This window comes from Phocoena sinus, chromosome 10 (assembly GCF_008692025.1).
Source record: "Phocoena sinus isolate mPhoSin1 chromosome 10, mPhoSin1.pri, whole genome shotgun sequence".
Lineage (NCBI taxonomy): Eukaryota > Metazoa > Chordata > Mammalia > Artiodactyla > Phocoenidae > Phocoena > Phocoena sinus.
Window position 1 is genome coordinate 15,766,760 of NC_045772.1, and position 22,670 is coordinate 15,789,429.

The 22,670-nt window shown below is 37.4% G+C and overlaps 1 protein-coding gene across 5 annotated transcripts in view; it reads right to left on the reverse strand.

Moving 5' to 3' along the window:
• Window positions 1–22,670, reverse strand: part of RIC8B (RIC8 guanine nucleotide exchange factor B) — a 128,076-nt gene that overhangs the window by 72,373 nt on the left and 33,033 nt on the right. For all 5 annotated transcript variants that reach the window (XR_004351764.1, XR_004351765.1, XR_004351766.1 and 2 more), the window contains exons 3-4: window positions 12,958–13,566; window positions 2,618–2,712 (exon numbers count right to left, since the gene is read on the reverse strand). Coding sequence is in view for 2 of the 5 variants with exons in the window: in XM_032645623.1 (XP_032501514.1) it covers window positions 2,618–2,712; window positions 12,958–13,566 (704 nt within the window). In the remaining 3 variants the exon portion in view is untranslated. The remainder of the gene's footprint in view (window positions 1–2,617; window positions 2,713–12,957; window positions 13,567–22,670) is intronic.

Sequence of the window (22,670 nt, forward strand, 5' to 3'; positions counted from 1 at the left end):
TAGGCCCATGAGCCATGGCCGCTGAGCCTGCACGTCTGGAGCCTGTGCTCCGCAACGGGAGAGGCCACAACAGTGAGAGGCCTGCGTACCGCAAAAAAAAAAAAAAAAAAAAAAAAAAAATAGACTGAGATGTTACCTTGAAACATTCTGATTATTTTTAAAATGATGCCTTAAACACACACACACACACACACACACACACACAAACTCTTTTCAGGGTCACTACAAATGGGCAGGATTTAGTAGATATTACAATTCTAGTAAAGTTCTTAAAATAGCCCTTTGAGGTTGGTATAGTATTTTTTCTGCATTTAAATGGATTAGCTTAGAGTCATTACTGCTCAAATGATACTAATCACTTTAATTCTGATTAAAGGGACATGCAGGGCCAGTCCAGATAAACTGTCATGTCAGCAGCAACCTCAATCTCCCAGGAAAGCCTTTTAGCAATACATATAAATCTTGTCTATGGCTCTAGGGGTATTCCTTCTTATTTACAATGTAGCTAACAGATATTTTATCAGAGCAACTTATAGAAGTAAATTTAAAGAAAAATCTCTTTTAAATTTATTTAAGAAAAATAAATATTTAAAGCAAACATCATCAGAAAGTAAAATAAAGAAATCTATACTTTAAAAAAATCTGAGTGTTAAAACCTCTTTACAGTTTTGCTCTCTTTTTACGAATACTGGGTACTGTTTTAAAATATTAAATTCACTCTTCAGAGAAAGCCTTAGCAATGTTTTTGTGACTACTGTAACAATTCCCATCAAAACACTTTCTTCTCACATCCTTGTATGAATGCCATTTAACTTGTGATACGTAATTTCCAAAATAAATAAATACATACATACATTTATACCTGGGCTTATAAACCCATTTTCTTGTAGTTTTAAGTTTGAATAGCTAGATTTCTAGTGTCTCTTGATTATAAAAAATTAGTCAGACAAAATTGCTTAATAAAATCTTTTTAGAGGATATGATTTATTGCAGTTAATCTGATTATTTTTAAAGACACAGCTTCAAGAAAATTAAAGGAAATTTTGATCTGTAGCTGCAGAAAGAAGTATACTTTTTAATTTTAAAGAAAACAATCTTTTGAAGACTTTTGAAGACTTGCAGGGCAGAGTACATAAAGATAACCTACCAACAACCTCAGTACAATATCAAATAATAAACTGCCAATCATAACTAAAATAATATGGATATGACTGAAAAAGAACAAGGGTATGTTTCACTTTACACTCTGGTTGTATTTCTATTTAAGCCATATTGTGGAAAACAGAATACTATAAATGCTCAAAAGGTAATTTCTACTAAGAACTCAGTTTTAAATTATTTGTAAAGCAGACTTAATGCCAAAGTTATTTGTTTGCAGATTTGAAATTTATTTGAATTGTTTAAAATGCCATTTGTGTTCTTATAGAATAAAGTGCCACAAGCAATCTCATGTTAAAGTCAGAGGACTTGTTACTAGAAACCTGATACAAAATAGTAAGAGAACTAGCAAGATGCATTAATACTGCTTCAGCTGTTCTCAGAGAATGATAATTAAAAAAAAATTTTTATTTATTTATTTGTTTATTTTTGGCTGCATTGGGTCTTCATTGCTGCGCGTGGGCTTTCTCTAGTTGCGGCGAGCGTGTGCTACTCTTCGTTGCTGTGCAGTCTTCTCGTTGCAGTGGCTTCTCTTGTTGCGGAGCACGGGCTCTGTGTGCAGGGGCTTCAGTAGTTGTGGCTCTCGGCTCTAGAGCACAGGCTCAGTAGTTGTGACACATGGGCTCTAGAGCCCAGGCTCAGTAGTTGTGGCTCGTGGGGTCTAAAGTGCAGGCTCAGTAGTTGTGGTGCATGGGCTTAGTTGCTCTGTGGCATGTGGGATCTTCCCAGACCAGGGCTCGAACCCATGTGCCCTGCATTGGCAGGTGGATTCTTAACCACTGTGCCACCAGGGAAGCCCTGAGAATGATAACTTTTAACAACAGTCCATAACAGCTCTAATAGGCAAGTCACAAAAATTGAACTATTTTTTAATACTTGAGACTGTGGCCCAAATCTTATAATAAGTTTTAAAAATTTAATTAATGTTGCTTAAGATATACTTTTTGGTAAATACTCTTACAATGAAAATAGTGAGAGTATTAGTTTAAGTGTAGTAATTAAAATCAGGGTTCAACCCCAAGCTCTTTCACTTATTAGGGTTGAACAATCTTGGAGAAACTGCTTGATTTTTCTATGACTCAGTTTCATCATGTATTGAAAGGGAAAAATAGTACCTACCTCATAAGGTTGGTGTGATGATTAAAAGAAGTTAATCTTTATAAAGCACTTAGCATAATGCCACACACAGTATTCAGTAACTGTGTGCTATTATTATCGTTCTGGGTTTTATTGTTGAATGCAACAAATGCCAAATTCTCTTCTCTTGTTGGGGCTTAATATAACAAAGTCAAAGAATGAAAATTTCTCATCAGGGCCTAGTAATGATTTCTGACCTACCAGCTACCCGGTTTACTGTAATATTTTCACTTTCTTGTGTTCATAACAATTAAAATTAGATGCATAAAAACAATAAGAACTTATTATGTCTTTCACTGAAATATCAGTAGAGGTTACCTACCTGTGTAGCTCTTCTGTTTTGTCTTCAGTTGGACCTACGATTAGTAAACAATGGCGAAGAACAGCTGCCATGACACGAAACTGATGAGAATCACCCTATGGCAAATAAAAGAGAGGTGAGGAAAAATTGGGGATTGAATGAATGCCTTAATGAAGAAGTCCGGTACATTACTACAACCCTGGGAGTCATCCTATGGCCCATCGAACACCCAAAACAGTTATTCTTATGCCATACATCATAGAAGTCAGGATATTCTAGGAAGAATTCCCAAGTATTAACTAAGTGAATTGTCATCATCTCATATGAACAGCTACAGCCACTGCCAGAAATGGCTGAAACCATAAGTTGTTGATCTATCCTTCCCCTATGACATGTCAGGCAAAGAGAAATATGATCAGCATCCATATATTATTACCTACTCTGTTTTACCTGTCCATAAGATTTAATTTAACTAGGGATCTTTTCCATTTCCAGAAAGTCTAGATTGTTTTGTTGGATAGTATACTGTTCCAGTTTACGAGTCATTATAAAAATTCAAACAGATATAATACTATCAGTATTTTAGAAGCGGGTTGTACATCCTTAATAAAAATGTCTTATCTCTTAACTTTCAAAAACAATGGATTAAAATCTATAATCTATCAACTTCATTTTAATGAATCTTCTTAATCTCCTAGTTCCTCCAAATCTTATTCCTAGTTTCTCCAAAGTGACCAGCAAGTGATGAAAAATAAGCACTCTTGAGTTTAATCTCCTATTTTCCCAATGTTTATTCATTGGTAGTGGTATTAGACACACACAGAGTCAGAGGGAAGGCAAATAATAGGAAATAAGCTGAGCTCTGAATAATCACTTGGTTTACCTCCTAATTTATCATGAGATCTTGGGCCACTACAATTTTTTTAATCATCTGAATCAAGGTTGTACCTTTCTTCTTCCAAATTTTTAGTAATTAAGAAGACATGAAATTAGTGATAATTATCTATTATAATCAGATCCTGGGTATGTTATATTTCAGGAAGGTTCCAATTACTTCAAAAGCTATTAAAATTTTTAAAGCTCTGTATATACATAATTGATTTCAAGTCTGTGTAAAGTGAAATATATTCACATATTATACATATATAGCCTATATTCATATATAAAACTCAGCCCTTCTAGGAAGATGTCTTTTATAAAATCTAACAAACAATAGCACAGTTTCATTACTCACAATGTGGATAACAATATTTTAAAATAACACCATCATGTGTAGATTTGGAAGAGATGAAGGTCTCAGTGGCATAACAGAAAAAGCACTTTACTTAGAGTCAAGAGTCTAGGTTGTGACCTTAGGCAAGTCATATGGCTTCTCTAAGCCAAAGTTTCCCCATATGCATCTCCACAAACATGAGATTGTTAGGGTTGTAAAAGGATTAAATTAAAGAAGATGATACACATGAAAATGCTTAGTACTTTCAGTGAAATATTTGAGGGTGAGGGGAAGGATGAGGTAGAAAGGAAACAAAAGGTAAGACTGATAGAGCTGAAATGAGTGATAACGAAATTATTGCGTTTTGGGGAGGGGGACCGGTGGAATGCTAGAGACACTAAGGGTTTGGAATGAACACTGTTCCACTTGCCATCTATCTTCAAATGCCTGAATCAAAATTCTCTAATATGCAAATATACTTTTACATATCCCACATTATATGAAGCACACTGAAATGCATGTGAAACTCATCCATTACTTAACTCTTAAGAAGTTCATATTTTCCTTGGTTTTGATAATTAACTAGGAATGCACTTCCTTTTAAACTAGATTTTCCTTTATTTTAAATATCACAATCATTTTCCTCTCATGCTGATGTTGACAAGCCCCCTGCAAAACTCCATTTTGGTCCTTCCACTATTTGCAACTGTAAGTGAAAATCCTACTTCCTTCCATCCCCTTTCCTCCTGTCCCAATTTTCATGACACCAATTCCCCAGTTGTACCCTGTAGGTCTGCCTGTCCTCTTTTACTGTCCACTAAATTCTATTTCTTTACTCAAAACAACTACTGAAGTCCCGGGATTGTGTGCCTCTACTTTTAGTATCAATGACTCCTTTGCATCCTCCAGGTCTCAGAGAAGCCCCTTCTTTGACCACCTTATTTAGGTAGATTCCTTTTTTCATTATCTCTATCATTGTATCTTGCTATGATTTCTTTCAGGAAATCATAATCTGTAATTCCACATTTGTTTACCTACTTACGTATGCATTGTTTTCTCCATTCATCTAGTACCTTCACAAGTTTTAGAGGGCATGTGTTTAACAAAGTGTTCAATAATTTTTAATGTAAATGAAAAGTAAAACAAACAAAAAAGTGCTCAAATCATAAGTGTACAGCTAGATAAATTTTCACAAAATGAGCATGTCCATACAACCAGCATGAAAACAAAGCAACACCAACATTGAGAACCCCAGAATTGCCCTCATGACCCCTTCAAATGACAGATCTGCTCTTCAACTGTAATTCTAACATTTAACATCATGGGTTAGTGATTTTTGTTGTCACAAATTTTAAGTGAATGGAATCATAAAATATAGACCCTTCTGTATCTGGTTGTGAGATTCATCCATGTTGTTGTGTACAGGTGCAGTTTGTTCATTTTCACTGCTTGAGAGTGGTGCTATTCAAAGTTGTTTGTGGACCACTACTGGTCCACACCCTTGTTTGCCACTAATCTGCAAAGTCATGAGTACAGAAGGTACACCTGAACATTTAGAAACTTTTCAAGCAGTCTGACATTGTGTGTAATATTGTATTATACAAGAGTTCCATTCCGACAGCTAGGGAAAGAAATCTGGTCCCTCACAGTTAGGTTAAGAAAGCACTGCTGGCCACATAGCACAGGGAGATAAGCTCGGTGCTTTGTGTCCACCTAGAGGGGTGGGATAGAGAGGATGGGAGGGAGACGCAAGAGGGAGGAGATATGGGGATATATGTATATGTATAGCTGATTCACTTTGTTATAAAGCAGAAACTAACACACTATTGTAAAGCAATTATACTCCAATAAAGATGTTAAAAAAAAAAAGAAAGCACTGCTGAATACAGTGAGTATATTACAATTCACTTATCCATCCTACTCTTGATGGACACTTGGACTATACTGAAGAGTGCTGCTATGAACATACTTCCTTATATGTCATTTGGTATGCTGGGTCGTAGGGCATATACATATGACAGACTTTAGAAGGTACTGCCAAACAGTGTTTCAAAGTGTTTATACCAGCTTACACTCCCACCAGTTGCTCTACAGCTGCACCAACACTTGGTATTGTCAGCCTTTTAAATTTGTCATTCTCATGGATGTGCAGAGATTTTATTATGCATTTTCCTGATAACTGATAAAGTTGAACACCTTTTCTTATGTCTACCGGTCATTTGAATAGCTCTTTTATGAAGTGCCTGTTCAAGCCTTTTGCATATTTTTCTGTAGGGTTAATTGACATTATTTGTAGGACTTGAATATGTTCTAGGTAGAGTCCTTTATTGCATATATGTGTTGAAAATATCATCTCCCATTTGGTGGCCTGTTTTTTACTTTCTTCTCTTGATGAACTAATTTTAATGAAGACCAATTTGTCAATTTTTCCTTTATGGTTTGATCTTTATTTTGTCCTGTTTTAAAAATCTTTGCCTATTTAAGAAATGTTTGACTTGTTTAAAATAAAGTCATGGGGCTTCCCTGGTGGCGCAGTCGTTGAGAGTCCGCCTGCCAATGCAGGGGACACGGGTTCATGCCCCAGTCCGGGAAGATACAACATTGCGGTGAAGTGGCTGGGCCTGTGAGCCATGGCTGCTGGGTCTGTGTGTCTGGAACCTGTGCTCCTCAACGGGAGAGGCCACAAGAGTGAGAGGCCCGTGTACTGAAAAAAAGTCATGAAGATAATCTTCTGTTTCTTTCCAAAAGCTTTATCATTTTACCTTTTACATTTAAGTCTCTTATCCATCTCAAATTAATTTTTCTGTATGGTAATAAGGTAGGGATTTAAATTCATTTTTAACTGATTAAAAAGCCCACCTTTTCCCCACTGCAATTCAGTGTTACCTGTATCATAAATCAGTTGACTGTATATGTGTAGGTTTATTTCTAGATTCTTTATTCTATTAGTCTGTCTCAATAAATATTTGTTGAATGAGAGCTATCATTTAAAATGTCTTACTTAACAAAGGTCAGAGTGTACACTATTTCCTACTATTGGTTGCTCTGCTGGGTGACTTTACATAAACAATTTGAACTCTTTGATCTTTAGTGTCCTCATTTGTCAAATGTGTATACTCCTCCTATCATACAGATGCTTGAAAGAGTAAATATAATTGCTCTTTTTAAAACAATATACACAGTTTATACAACTGTCATTTACTTCTTCACGAGCTAAGTTGTTTTTTTTTTTTTTTTGCGGTACACGGGCCTCTCACTGTTGTGGCCTCTCCCGTTGCGGAGCACAGGCTCTGGACGTGCAGGCTCAGTGGCCATGGCTTACGGGCCTAGCCGCTCTGCGGCATGTGGGATCTTCCCGGACCGGGACACGAACCAGTGTCCCCTGCATCGGCAGGCGGAGTCAACCACTGCACCACCAGGGAAGCCCATGAGCTTAGTTTTGATATCTTTAGGGCATCAACAGTCTCTCCTCTGTAATCCTACTATCTCCAAAGGTTGAGAAGGCAAAAAAATCCCTAAGACAGAGGAGGAAAAAAGAGAAAGCAAGCAGGCTTGTTGTGACAGTAGAAATCAAAATGAGATAACACTAAAAGAGAGGTAAAAACTCATGAAACTCTTTGGGATCTTTGTTGGCGGGGGTGGGGGGGTGGGGGAGTCTTTTTATACAGGCTTTGTTTCTTATTCATAGATTCCACTGCTGTACTATTGCTTTCTTCTCCTGTGCAACCTGTGGAAGATTTTCACGTTTGTTTGGTAAAGGTATCAATATCCTCATACCTTTTTCATTTAACACTTCAACCAATCTAATCAATGCCTGAGAAAAAAGTCTGAGAGGAGAATACCTCACACCAATGAGTCCTAAAGTGGTTTTGTTATCCCAGGGTAGTTCTCATTACTTCAAGAAGGTTTAGGAAACTTGTCCTATGAAAATTCAATTTCAATTCTACACAAAGTGAAACACAAATACACACTCAACCACAAACGTACACATGCACTCTTACTTGGAAATATAGCTATACATCAGGTAGTATTTCACTCTATGTCTTACCCTAGCCATTTTGCAGTTATTTGTCCTACTAAATTGCATATGTTCCCTACAGGCAAAGATTAAGTATTCCACCTCCACATCTTTTACATTTAACATGGTGCCGGGCATAAAGTAATAAATGCTTTTTTGAATTAACTTACAAAAGGAAATATAAATGTTATAAAATAGTGTGCTGTATCTCCAAAAAGGCTAGAATCTGCTCTCTAAACAATGTTATTAAATGTTTTAGGTTTCTAGAAAAATTAGTAGTTTTGAAAATTTAAAAGGTATCATAAACTTTCCCTCCTCTCTGTCACTTTGGCTATTTCTCTTATATACTTCCACTATACAGATAGCAAACTGTATCACATTTTATTTCTCATAAAACAAATATTCATTGAACACCTACTCTGTGCTAGGTATGTTGCTTAGCAGAAAGACTATGCCAGTGAGGTCAGACATACCCCCAAAGATCAAGAATATATGGCATTTGTAGCATCTGTGCACTTCTGAGTTGATTCTTTTTTATTTTCAAACATATAGAAAATATAGAGAAGAATAGTAAATAATGTGACAAGTAGTTATATATCCATCTGTTTACATGTCTGTTTTTCCTATGAGACTGTTAGTTCTCTGAGGGCAGAGATGCTTTATATTGCATCTTGTGTGCCTAATACAGAACTTTGCACATATTGGGCACTCAATAATAAATGTTGAAAAAATGACTCAGTTAAAAAACATGGTACAGCGTGAAGCTTTATTTTTAATTAAATAATGTCAAGTCCTTTTTTCACACTTCCTTCAAAGTCTCTAAAATCATTATGGGGCTAATCTCTTCTGTTACGATGTGACTTTCTCAATTAACTCCTATAGATACTCTCACTGTCTTATCTCACTCAGATAGCATCCTTTGACTACTCAGATACTTGTACTACTTCTCTGTTTGCACTTGGCTGTCTGGCTCTAACATGTGTGTTGGTCCTTGTATTTTCTCATTACATTGCATTGATACCTAGGAAGCACTGCAGAAGGGAATGTATGCTAAGTAAGGGATCTCTAGAATAACATGCTTTCCTCCATAAACAGGGAGATTTAGCAAAGTGCTGAAGCAAGAAGAAGACAAGACTCCAATTAACTTTTCTAGAACTGATTTTGGGTCCTATAAAAGGAATAATTTGACTTTTTTAAACATACTACCTTCAGGAAAGGGAGAGAAAGAGGGAGGAAGGCAGGGAGACAAACAGAACACCACATGTGGAAATAAGGCCAGCTACATTTCCTAATGAATGGAAAGGAATCTCCGAATTAATCTGCTTGATGGCATTGGCTTCCAGGCAGGAATTTAACATTGAGGCATGAACCTAAAATGAACAAATCACACTAATTTGCTAAACCTCAAAAAAACCCTAATTTTCTGTTTTTTTGTAAATTGTAAATGAACAGTCATAAAAATACCTACTGAAACAGTTAAAACCAAAACCAAACATCTGCATTTTCTGTGACAACTGAGTTGTAAAGTAGGTAAAGATTTTAAAAAGTGAAATCCCAGGGGTTTGAGAGGTGTAAACTAGCACTATTCTTCTGAAGGTCAGTTTGGTAATACATATAAATTTAAATACATATGATATACACAAAAAACCCTAAAGTTTTGAAAATCCCCTTGGCCCATGAATTTCAGGAATTTATCTACAAAGATTTTACAAGAAAATTCACCGTGTATTACTATGTAAAACAGCAAACAACTGCAAACAATACAAATCTTTACACATAGGGGATTTGTTAAAGGTTGATAGATCCTTATGAAGGAATACTCTTAAGTATTTTTATACATATACTTATGAGTATTCTTTCATAAAGATTTATTATCTTTACGAGAAGAAAGTGGTTGTTAAAAATTTTTTTTGGTTGCAGAACTCTTTTTATACCCCAAATGAAATCCAGTTACGACCTAAATTTAAAGAAAAACAATAGCAACAGCAACAATCAAAGGTGCTGGGTTTTTTTGGCCACGCTGTGCAGCCTGTGGGGCATGTGCCATCTTAGTTCTCCTACCAGTGATCGAACCCCTACCCCCCTGGAGTGGGAGTGCAGAGTCTTAACCACTGGACAGCCAGGGAAGTCCCCAAAGGCGCTCTTTATAAAGAAAGGGTGGGGAACTTGAAACACTGTCCCCTCATCCCCAGAGGTTACTCCTAGGAACATTATGGCTTCAAGGAACACACTGTGTAATCCACTACTCTTCAAGAACATTTATTGTGGGAAAAAAAGCAAGATGATAAAATGACTTCATTTTTTGTAAAAAAAAATATATATATATAGTCTTTTTTTTTTTTTTTTTTTTTTTTTTTTTTTTTTTTGCGGTACGCGGGCCTCTCACTGTTGTGGCCTCTCCCGTTGCGGAGCACAGGCTCCGGATGCGCAGGCTCAGCAGCCATAGCTCACGGGCCCAGCCGCTCCACGGCATGTGGGATCTTCCCACACCGGGGCGCGAACCCTCATCCCCTGCATCGGCAGGCGGACTCTCAACCACTGCGCCACCAGGGAAGCCCTATATATAGTCTTTGAATGGTAGGTTTATAGGTAATTTGTATTTTCTTATTGCTTGTATGCTTTTTTCCCTTAGATCTGCAGTATTATTTAGCATGTATTATTTTCATAAGGAAAATATTATTTTTAAATCTATATTTTAAAGTTGGATTCTTCTGTACAGTAAGCTTTCCATATCCCTTTATTTCAGCTGGTATTTTAAGGTATTAACAATTCTTTAGATGCTTGCTCAACTAGAGAAAGATGTCTTTTATCTGACAATCAAGGAGATATTAAAATTCAGGTAAATGGACCCTTACTGGCAAGTTTCTCTACATCCTTACTACAGATTTCCTTTATGCTAAGTTATGTATACCTCAGTAAAAAGTACTCTATGTTCTGATTTCTGTGTCTTTTCACATGCTGTTCAATTTCTCTGAAATGTTTTATACTCCCATTCAAATGGCCAAATCATTCTCAGTCTTCAGATCTCAGGAGAGACTTTCAGCGGTCTTCTCTAACTATACTAAGTATTCTCCATCATTGTACTGTTTCTCTCCTAGTACTTAACACAATTTAAATTATATATTTGTTTACTTATTACCTATATCACCAATAAAACTGAAGTCTGCAGAGACTATGTGTATTATTTGCCAATATATTACACAACGCCTAGCATAATACCTGGTAATTGTTCATAAATATTTGTTGACTGATTTACTAAATGCTTGCTAAAATTTGAATTTAGAGACTTATGGAGACTCAAGTGGTTTAAAATAAGCTTTCCCACACTCTTGCCTAAGTGGGTTGGCAAGGTCCTGTTTTCAATACTGTTCACAATTTCTGATAACTTCAATAATAGCCCAGAGTCATATTAACCAGGCACATTTTATAATGCTTGTATAAAGTGATCCATGACTCACGAGAATTCTGTTGAGATGCCTGCTTCACGACTACTGATCCTTTATCGTGTATCTTTTGGAAAATAAACATTCTATAATACAGAATAAGTATTTGCCACTTCAACATTTTCTAAAGCTTCTTCCAGCCCTGCTATAAATTATAATTGAAGCACACTAATTAGGGCTAATCTCAATATACTGATATTTATTACATATCATTCCATACATATGCTGATGTGTGGCCACTGAACTATAAACCCTTTCTGTCAGGAATCTGAAGAGCATAAGCTACTATTTGGGGCACAATTTAAATAACAGGAGCTCCAACAATGGCAAACCAACAGTCTCAGAAGAGCTCTTGCAACTAAATGGAGAACTTAAAAACACCAAAACAAACAGTGTAAGAAAAATAACCATAGAAGGTACCAAATAAGCATAGAGACATAACATTTTAAATACTTCCAAATATTTGGTTTCAAAGCATAAATGGAGCATGTGGGCTTTCCACATCTTTTTCTGCCAAGTCCCAGGAAAAACTGACCATACTACAGTCATCTAAAACAGCTGTTAGGACTGATCTTCAAATATTTGGTTTCAAAATATAGACCTATTTGCACTTTAAAACTCAGATGCCTGCATACTCCTACTATAGCACTGCACTGAGATAATCCTTTCAAAGTAGGCTGCTGGCAAAAACAGATCTTTATTCATGGTTAGAACTGCTTCAAATGGACACAGCAAAATGTTAGCCTAAGTCCTAAAGTCAATTGTCAGAAAAGATGATTTGCTCTGGCACCAAAATACTTTTCTTTTCTTTCTTTTTTAAGGCAGAGACTAAATTTTATGAGTTATTTAAGGTTAAAGAGAGAGGGTAAATGTGAAATGTTAAGATTCTAGAAGCAAGGGAAAAAGTTTATGTCCAGTTTACTTAAAATTATTGACTTCCTTAAACTAAGCTTCTTGTTTAGCATATTGTTCTTGTGGGTACTCAAATTTAAACTATCAAATCTGCCTCACTTTGGGTTGCTAGAAGGTCCAAGCCACAGAGAAGGATCTTAGTCTAGCAATAAGTCAAGTGGTTTAAAATAAACTTTCCCATATTCTGGTATAATTATACTTGTTTTCTAGGACTCTGTTATAAGCATGGCTATCTAGTTGTCCTACACTTCTGATAGTTACCTAACACTACAGAGTAACGGGTTAGGAGACTAGGATGATAGGTGATAAACACAGTGTCTTTTACTCTATTGAGCAGACATCAATTCTGATTGATCAATTTCAACTTGCCTGAATATCTTTATGTTTCTTTAAGACTGCAGGCAATGAAAATGCCTATACCTTTATGAATCACATTGTTTTGTTTCCCTTTAAATCCGTCATTTAAACCTTGTTCCTGAAAGAGGCACTTAAAAAAAAAAGATACATGATAGTACAATTCAGAAAAGGAACTGTATTTGGCATCTTACAAAACAGTGGTCAATCTTCACCCTATTCTTCTGATAAGTGTTACACAAATGGGAAGAATAAGAGTTATAATGGTTAAGAAATGTATCTTGAGTCATTTAACTGATTAATGAGGGAACTGGAAACTTTTTCCATTTCCCTACTTAGCATTCGTCTCTGGCAGGCAGCTCTAAGCACACCCCAAACCAATGAAATTCCAAGTAGATAAGAATATTCTTCTCAACCTTACCTCTTTATGCACCTTCCAACTGTCTACCGTCACATTGAAGAGAGCTTTGAGGGCCTCAATGGCACAGTCTGTCTCCTGAGGTGAGAGAGGAGGTCCATTACGGTCTATGGCCGATTCATATTCATCGGTCCACTTGATGCTAAAGGCACTTTCCAAGATCTGGGTTAGCAGCGGTAGTCCTTGGAGCTCATAGCGCAATTGTGACCTGATGTCAGTGTGCAAAAGTGACAGGACGAAGAGCAAGCGCAAGTCAAAGCACTTAATGTCATTGATAAACTTTCGGTCCTTGCACTTTCTCAGGAGGTTACAGAGCTTTGCAGCAAGGTTAAGTTCCAGGCTGAGCTGCTGTGCCATCTGACTGTTGAACACTATGTTACAAAGACATTTTAATGACTCCACAATAACTGGGAACTCTGACACCTTCTCCAAAGAATCATCCGACTCATTTAGCTTGGCTAGTCGCAGCAGTATCTGCATATTTTCCTTAGTTGTTACAGGAACTAAAACCTTTTTGTCTCTGGAGAGAATGCGGAGAACTTCAAGGCAGGACACTTGACATGTTGTTGGGATGTCCTTTAAAAGGACTTTAAATATGCCTTCACAGAGTTTCTGGAAAACAAGAATGAGTATGAAAAAATCATTATTTGGCTTAAGTGATTTAAAACAGAATGTTTCTCTATCAATGTATTTGACTGCAGTTCAAGATCTGGCTAGGAAAGGTTTTTACTTTTTTAAAGTCACAGAATGTTAGAACTGAAAGAGACCTTATATTTGGTGTACTTCTTTTACTTTACAGATATGGAAATTGAGGGACAGAAAGGTTAAGTTACTTGTATGGGGCCAGAGTGAATTAGTGGGGTTGCAAAAGATAGAGTATAGGTTTCCTAATTTCCAGCCCAATATTCTTTCTATAAAATCACTTATTCTCTTTTAAACTGACTTAGTTTCAAATGTCTTATATGGCTTTGTTCTCAATGAATTTTTAACATCAGACTACACATACTATCAGGATAGAAGGTAATCATCTGAATCATAGCTGTTTCCTTCCTGGAAATAAAGATTAATGCCTTGAGAATTGGTTCACAATTGGCTACAAGTATAGGCTCTCATAAAAAGACTTAAAGAAGTCTGCATTTCTGCCCAGTTTCAGCTGTGCTATTTCTTCTGAGTAGTACTACTGCAGTAGTCCCATGTTTTATAAACCTTAGAACTCTCTTTAGCTAACGTGTAATAACATTTAATCATCAAATGACCCCAGAGATCTTTTGCTGACAACACTGATAAAAATTATTCCAAGTGTTGGGTTCCAAAGAGGGCTCAGCTAGCACATATGATGGCTTTGAGTCAACTGCAAAAAGGTGCCCCTCTCCAGGCTAACTGCAAAAAATGTTCCTACTGGGTGGACAAATTACAAAACAGCCCTCTTCCTCTGGGCAGCCCTATGCCAGGACACATGGCTTGGGAAGCTCAGAGTGTGGGCAGGATCTTAAGCTTCCCTTTGTTCTCCTGGTGTAGGGCACAGATTACACAAATATATGCAGTAGTCCTGGTTCCAAATTTTGCTACCACTATCTCAGAAACAACTCTTTATTTGGACCCAAAGTGCACTCTATCTTGAATTTTTTGAAAAATAGTTATTTCTGTCATTGCCAAATTTAAGAACCATTGATAATTCTCTCAAAATTCAATGTCCAGCTTTCTTCTCCATAAACTGCAGATCTGGGTCTCTGAAGCTCAAACCTTGTATGTGCAGCAAGCAGATATAACCATTCCACTGCTGACCATTTCTATACCCGTTACATTTTATAAAAATAACAGCAACAACAACTATGACCAATACAAGGTTTTACAAAGTTTCTACTAACCTATCATCAGACTTTAACTTTTTTAAAAAGAGGCTATCTGTGGGTCAAGCATTATGATCTTGGCAGGAATCCTAGGCCATGTGCATCTTCTCAGTGCATCTGAGTCAAACAGCTATGGAAATGTCAATTTTATTTTTTTATAAATTTATTTATTTTATTTATTTAGTTTTGGCTGCATTGGGTCTTCGTTGCTGTGCATGGGCTTTCTCTAGGTGCGGTGAGCAGGGGCTATTTTTCGTTGTGGTACATGGGCTTCTCATTGCGGTGACTTCTCTTGTTGCACAGCACAGGCTTTAGGCATGCAGGCTTCAGTAGTTGTGGCATGCAGGCTCAGTAGTTGTGGCACGTGGGCTCTAGAGTACAGGCTCAGTAGTTGTGGTGCACGGACTTAGTTGCTCCACGGCATATGGGATCTTCCTGAACCAGGGCTCAAACCCATGTCCCCTGCATTGGCAGGCGGATTCTTAACCACTGCGCCACCAGGGAAACCCAGAAATGTCCATTTTAAATGTACTATGCTCTCTAGATGGAGGTGGAAAGGAAATTAACTTAACAAGCTAAAAAAAAACTCCATCCCTGGGACTTCCCTGGTGGTCCAGTGGTTAAGACTCTGCGCTTCCCTGGTGGTGCAGTGGTTGAGAGTCCGCCTGCTGATGCAGGGGACACGGGTTCCTGCCCGGGTCCGGGAAGATCCCACGTGCCGCGGAGCGGCTGGGCCCATGAGCCATGGCCGCTGAGCTGCGTCCAGAGCCTATGCTCCGCAACCGGAGAGGCCACAACAGTGAGAGGCCTGCGTACCGCAAAAAAAAAAAAAAAAAAATTTCTGTGTTTTATTAGATATGTAGAACTCCAAATTCACATATATAGTATTTTATAATATCATATTTATTATGTATTTCTTAACTAGGAATGTAGATAATTTCCCTCTTGGGTAAAATTGTATGGGAGCAGAGGTTATTTAACTCTACCACCCAGGAATATACCACATAGGAAATAGTATGTAGAAGGTACTTTTTTTTTGTCTTGGGTGTGAAAGATCTGAAATTGGAGAAAATTTCCCATTTTTTATATTTTTAATAATAGGCACATTATACTTTCCTCCACCACAAAACTGCATTCATGAAAAAAATGCTTTAACAATGATATTAAAACATTAAATGGAAGTCCCTTCCAGTTATCAGGTATGTTAAAGGATAGAGTGCCTTTTTTTTGCGGGGGGCGGGGGGGCTGCCCCGAGCCTTAGTTGTGCCCTGCAAGAGCTAGTTCCCTGACCAGGGATCGAACCCAGGCCCCCTGCATCGGCAGGCGGACTCTCAACCACTGCACCACCAGGGAAGCCCCTAAAACACAGAAATCTTTAGCTCTTTTCTTTCTAAACCAAAAACAAGAGCCACAATAAAATCCAAAAACAAAAAAATCTGTGGGTAATATGGCTTCTTTCTTCCTCCACCTTCAGACTCAAGAAAGAAAAAAAGCAAAATATGAATACAAACTGGCATAGCCAAGGCTATTAGCCAAGTGGACTGTTAAACTCTGGGACATAAGAAGCTACATAAAAGAAATTAGAGAGGCCTATAAAATTTATAGTTAAAAATTGCCTCATCTAAAGGCTTGTAGGAGATCAGCAACCGAGACTGTTTTAAGCACAGTTTTCAATCATAGTTGTTTTAAACTCATCATAGTTGATGTCATTTCTCATCACAGACTTGCCCCACATGACAACAGTTAGGTAGCTTTTTGCTGTAATGTCCCTTGAAAAATAATGCCACTTCTTGGACAATGATCCCTCCCTTTTTTGTATTACAACTTTAAAAAAATCAGACATAAAAATATAACAAAGGAATAGTTAACAGACACACTCATCGCTATACTCCATACGATCATTTCTATTCAGAGAATATTACAAGGAACAAATAAACCACGTACCACAACTGGATGAATCAGAAAGTTTTGCTTTGCATATGAATACCAAGCAAGACGAGGTAGCATTCTTTATGATTGCTCCATCTGTTGAGTGCATGCGCGACTTCTATGTTTCAGAGGTGCTCCTGTTTCACCTTTATTTTGCCCTAATGTTATTTTCCTGTGCTATAACCTTTTTTCAGTTGATTTTACTCTTCCTAAAACATGCTCTGTTCTCTGCAAACACTTTCCATAGCTCCCTGTTGCCCACAGAATGCAGCTGAAATAAGCTCAGTGCCCCCTTTCCTACTGCTGTCTCCGTCACACACATACCCTCCTTCTCCTTTCTTTTCCAAGTGCTCCAAAGGGACTCCCAATCCCCTTACCATATGTCCTGAACCTTTCTCCTTCCATTCTCTCAGCATGGTCTACCCTGTCCCCATTTCCACCAGTCCGGACCCCACTCTTTCTCTAAGGTTTAATTTGAGGACTAAGGGGTCTAGAAGACTCCGCAGCCACTCTCTCCTTTGCTTTCTTTCTATATAGCACTTAGTTCCAACAAGCAGTTAGTTCCTTTTTACAGAGTGACCTGTTGGGGCATCTCACTCCTTTTCCAGGCTCCTTGAGAACAGAGGCTATGTTTCATCTGTATCCCAGTGGCTGGCCCAGGTGTGCTACAGCTGTTTTTAAGTGCAAGATAACCACAAACTCCCAAAGATTACCAGCTTTAAAGTCTACCACCTGACTCCAGCCCCTTCCAAAGAATAACTCCTTTGTATTCCACCACCAGCCACCTCTCACTATCAAGTCTTCTCTTCCTCATTTTGCAAGTACAATAACTCATCATTACATAACATTTTAAGTGCAAACTGTTTTCATTTACTTTCAAAGTATTTATTTATACAAACTTGTTATCATTGTTCAACTGATATATTTTTAAATCTGAAACTATTTTGGTATCTTAGATAACCATGGAACACATAATTTTTTTTTCCATTAGAATGGATGGAAATACCTTCTGAGTTAAAAACTTTTCCCTTAGAGGTAGGTTTTCAGGAATGAACTAAAGTCATAAAGCAAAGCTTAGGTGTGCTTACAAAGTATAATTACTTCAGAGAGGCTGAGGAAAAGCCCTTTTAAAATGCTCGTTAGCTTAGGAGCCATGGCTATTTCCAAAAAGTTAGACTGCAAGACCCAGCAGCAGAGACTCAAGACTGAGATTCTCAATGTTAATACCAGGTATTGTCAAAAATTTTTGGTAGTTTCGGGCTTCCCTGGTGGCGCAGTGGTTGAGAGTCCGCCTGCCGATGCAGGGGACACGGGTTCGTGCCCGGTTCCGGGAAGATCCCACGTGCCGCGGAGCAGCTGGGCCCGTGAGCCATGGCTGCTGGGCCTGCGCGTCCAGAGCCTGTGCTCCGCAGCAGGAGAGGCCACAGCAGTGAAAGGCCCGCGTACCGCAAAAAAAAAAAAAAAAAAAAAAATTTTTGGTAGTTTGCTCCGGAATGGAAACCCTAGAGTATACTACAGTAATGGTTCTCAAACTTCAGCATGCATGATAATCACCTAAAGGATTACTTGTTGTTGTTGTTAATTTTATTGAAGTACAGTTGATTTACAGTGTTAATTTCTGCTGTACAGCAAAGTGATTCAGTTATATATATATACATATATATATATTCTTTTTCATATTCTCTTCCATTACGGTTATCACAGGATACTGAACATAGGTCTCTGCATCATACAACAGACCTTGTTGTTTATCCATCCTGTATATAATAGTTTGTCTGCTAATCTCAAGTTCTCAATCCTTCCCTCCCCACCACCCTCCCCCTTGGCAACCACAGTCTGTCCTCTGTGTCTGTGAGTCTGTTTCTGTTTCGTAGATATGTTCTTTTGTGTCGCACTTTAGATTCCACATGTAAGTGATGTCATATGGTATTTGTCATTCTCTTTCTGACTTACTTCACTTAGTATGATAATCTTTAGGTGAGGATTTTTGAAACACAGATTGTTGTACTCACCTCCAGAGTTTCTGATTCAGTGGGTCTGGAGTGAGGCCAGAATTGGGACTTTTAACAAGTTCCCAGTTGATGCTGTCACTGCTGGTTCAAGAGCCACACTCTGAAAACCACTAAACTACAACCAACAATGGACTGACATAACTTGGATGTTCGGGGCCAGGGGTTAACTGACAGTAGCTGACCAGATAAGCACATAAAAGTAGGCAGAGCTGAAAGCCATTAACACAAATACCTTAACTTCTCCTCAACTGTCCTAAAGATGTATAAGAGTGGCAGGAATAGGAATGGGATATCATTATCTGGTCACATTACCTTTCTTAAATGTTAAAAATCACTAGAGGTGTGAAGTGTATTACTTAAGATCAGTGGTCCTGGGCCTAAAACTTGTTCAACTTACCATGGATTCTAGAACCAGAACAGTGTTGTGATTAAGACCAGGTGTTCTGGATTTAAATTTCTTGTGTTCAAAGGCTGGCTCTTCTACTGTCTTCTAATGGTGTGACCTTGGCAAGTTACTGACTTCTCTGGGTCTCACCTACTTTAAGACTTAAATGACATCACACATGTATAGTACTTACAACAGTGCCTGGAATGTGTGAAGTGCTCAGTACTGGTTATCATTTATATATTATTATAAGGTAAAAATCTCAAAGTCCTCAGTTTAGCTTTTAAGATCCTCCACCCTGCTTTTTGAGTTTTCTTTTTCATATTATTCCCCGATCAAACCCTCCTCTCTAGTTGTATTCCTTTCGAATTATCTCATATAGAGCTTTTTTGCTTTCTTACCATCTCCCCTCTACCTGCATGAGTCTTTCTCCCTCTTTGACTATTTAAGTTTTAACCATTCTCCAAAGCTAAGCTTAAAATTAACTTTTGATATAAAGCTCTTCTTAACCACTTCAGCCCCCAACATTCTTCCCCTCCAAGGAACACCCAAACCAAAATTTGTAGCAATCATTGGTGCTTAGTACATTCTTCCCGTTTTCTTTTTATGAGTTTGCCTCAACTACTAAAAGCTCTCTGAAGGTGGAAAGCACATCTTTCTTTTATGAGAGAAGAAAATGTACTATAGTGGCTTCTGAATCAGAAAAACCTGGTTTTAATTCCCAGCTTCACAACTGTGTGATTCAGACGTTATTTTACTTCTCTGAGTCTCACTTTCTCATTTGTAAAATGGGAATAATATCACTTACTTCTCAGAGGGCTGTTGTGAAATAGACTCTGGGATGTAATAAGCACTCTTTGAATTGTGACTATTATTGTTTTATTTCTTCATAATCCTTGTAGCCCTCAGCAGAGAAATCAGAACACAGTAAGCACCCAAAATATAAACTGACTGTACTAAGAAGTTCCCTGAATTTAAAGCATTAGTAGAAGTCTATTAATGTTGTCTTGACACTTCTCCTTTCTAAGAAGGAAAGAGAGAAGTAGTAAAGGCTATTCTTGTGATTGTACTGGTAGGATGGTTTGCCCCATGGCATAAAATAGTCTTTTCATACAAGCAGCAGAAATTATTTGTCTTCATATAAAGTTCTTTTTTCTGAAGAGTTTAAATTACTTAAATATATATGTTCCTTAAAATGTAAAATGCATCAAACTACTGAAGAAAATGCATTCATAATTATACTACCTATTATATTTTATATGCAGCTGACAGAAGGATTTATCCTTAGTCAATCTATTTGAGTATCAGTAACATGCATATTACTTCAGCCTACACAGTCACAATCATCATGTGTATACAATCTTGTTTTCAGTCTTAATTTAATTTTTAATGTAATTATAAGCACTTTCCACATTGCTATAGAGCCCTTATAAACATAATTTTAACTTGATGAAATATTAAATACGACTCCTGCTCTCAATAAGTCTTTAGCATGAAATACAGCAGAGTTCAGAAAAAGCAGTGGACTTAGCAACAGAAGGGATGACTTCCTAATTTTAATAATCATAGTAATATTATTTGCGTATGTGCTTTATAGTTTACAAAAAAACTTTCATATATGTTCCTCAATCTAAGGAATGCTTACTGAACATTTACTATATGATTCTTTAAATGATTGCCTAAGGACACAACTAAGAAGTAGAAGGCCAGGACTCAACTGAGATCATGACTCCAGTATGATTTCCACTGTAAGTCCATGATCATAATATAGCTGTCTCTCATTTGTTAACTGTGACCTTCAGCATGTCACTTTATTAGGTTTTCTTCTTCCTCTATAACATGCATTAAAACTCTTTAAGGCAATCTTCTTCCAGCTCCAGAATGGTAGGCTTTTCACTATGAATCTGTAAAACTAGGATTAGCTTTCGCTTTAACTATGAAACAAGCAAAACATGCTATGTGTATGTGAGGATTCAAATGATCTATCATGATTTATATATTGTCCTAAAAGTATATAATTGATGTATAGAAATAGTATTGATTTCTAAAAATATTTATAAAAAGAGAAAAGTCATTTTTGTTTTGTTTTGGTTTTTTCCCATATTTTATTGATGAGTCCTCTCCCTCTTTTTCTTGATGAGTTTGGCTAATGGTTTATCAATTTTGTTTATCTTCTCAAAGAACCAGCTTTTAGTTTTATTGATCTTTTCTATTGTTTTCTTTGTTTCTATTTCATTTATTTCTGCTCTGATCTTTATGATTTCTTTCCTTCTGCTAACTTTGGGTTTCGTTTGTTCTTCTTTCTATAGCTCCTTTAGGTGTAAGGTTAGATTATTTATTTGAGATTTTTCTTGTTTCTTGAGGTAGGCTTGTATAGCTATAAACTTCCCTCTTAGAACTGCTTTTGCTGCATCCCATAGGTTTTGGATTGTCGTGTTTTCATTGTCATTTGTCTAGATATTTTGTGATTTCCTCAGTGATCTCTTGGTTATTTAGTAACGTATTGTTTAGCCTCCATGAGTTCATGTTTTTTATGTTTTTTCCCCTGTAATTCATTTCTAAACTCATAGCTTTGTGGTCAGAAAAGATGCTTGATCTGATTTCAATTTTCTTAACTTTACCGAGGCTCAATTTGTGACCCAAGATGTGATCTATCCTGGAGAATGTTCTGTGTGCACTTGAGAAGAAAGTGTAATCTGCCGCTTTTAGATGGAATGTCCTATAAATATCAGTTAAATCTATCTGGTCTATTGTGTCATTTAAAACTTCTGTTTCCTTATTTATTTTCATTTTGCATGATCTGTCCATTGGTGTAAGTGAGGTGTTAAAGTCCCCCACTATTACTGTGTTACTGTTGATTTCCTCTTTTACAGCTGTTAGCAGTTGCCTTTTGTATTGAGGTGCTCCTATGTTGGGTGCATATATATTTATAATTGTTACATCTTTTTCTTGGATTGATCCCTTGATCAATATGTAGTGTCCTCCCTTGTCTCTTGTAACATTCTTTATTTTAAAGTCTATTTTATCTGATATGAGTATTGTGACTCCAGCTTTCTTTTGATTTCCATTTGCATGGAATATCTTTTTCCATCCCCTCACTTCCAGTCTGTATGTGTCCCTAGGTCTGAAGTGGGTCTCTTGTAGACAGCATATATATATGGGTCTTGTTTCTGTACCCATTCAGCAAGCCTGTGTCTTTTGGTTGGAGCATTTAATCCATTCACATTTAAGGTAATTATTGATATGTATGTTCCTATTACCATTTTCTTTTTTTTTGCAGTACACAGGCCTCTCACTGTTGTGGCCTCTCCCGTTGCAGAGCACAGGCTCTGGACGCGCAGGCTTAGCGGCCATGGCTCACGGGCCTAGCTGCTCCGCGGCATGTGGGATCTTCCCGGACCGGGGCACAAACACATGTCCCCTGCATCGGCAGGCGGACTCTCAACCACTGTGCCACCAGGGAAGCCCCCTATTTTCTTAATTGTTTGGGGCTTGTTTTTGTAGGTCCTTTTCTTCTCTTCTGTTTCCCACTTAGAGAAG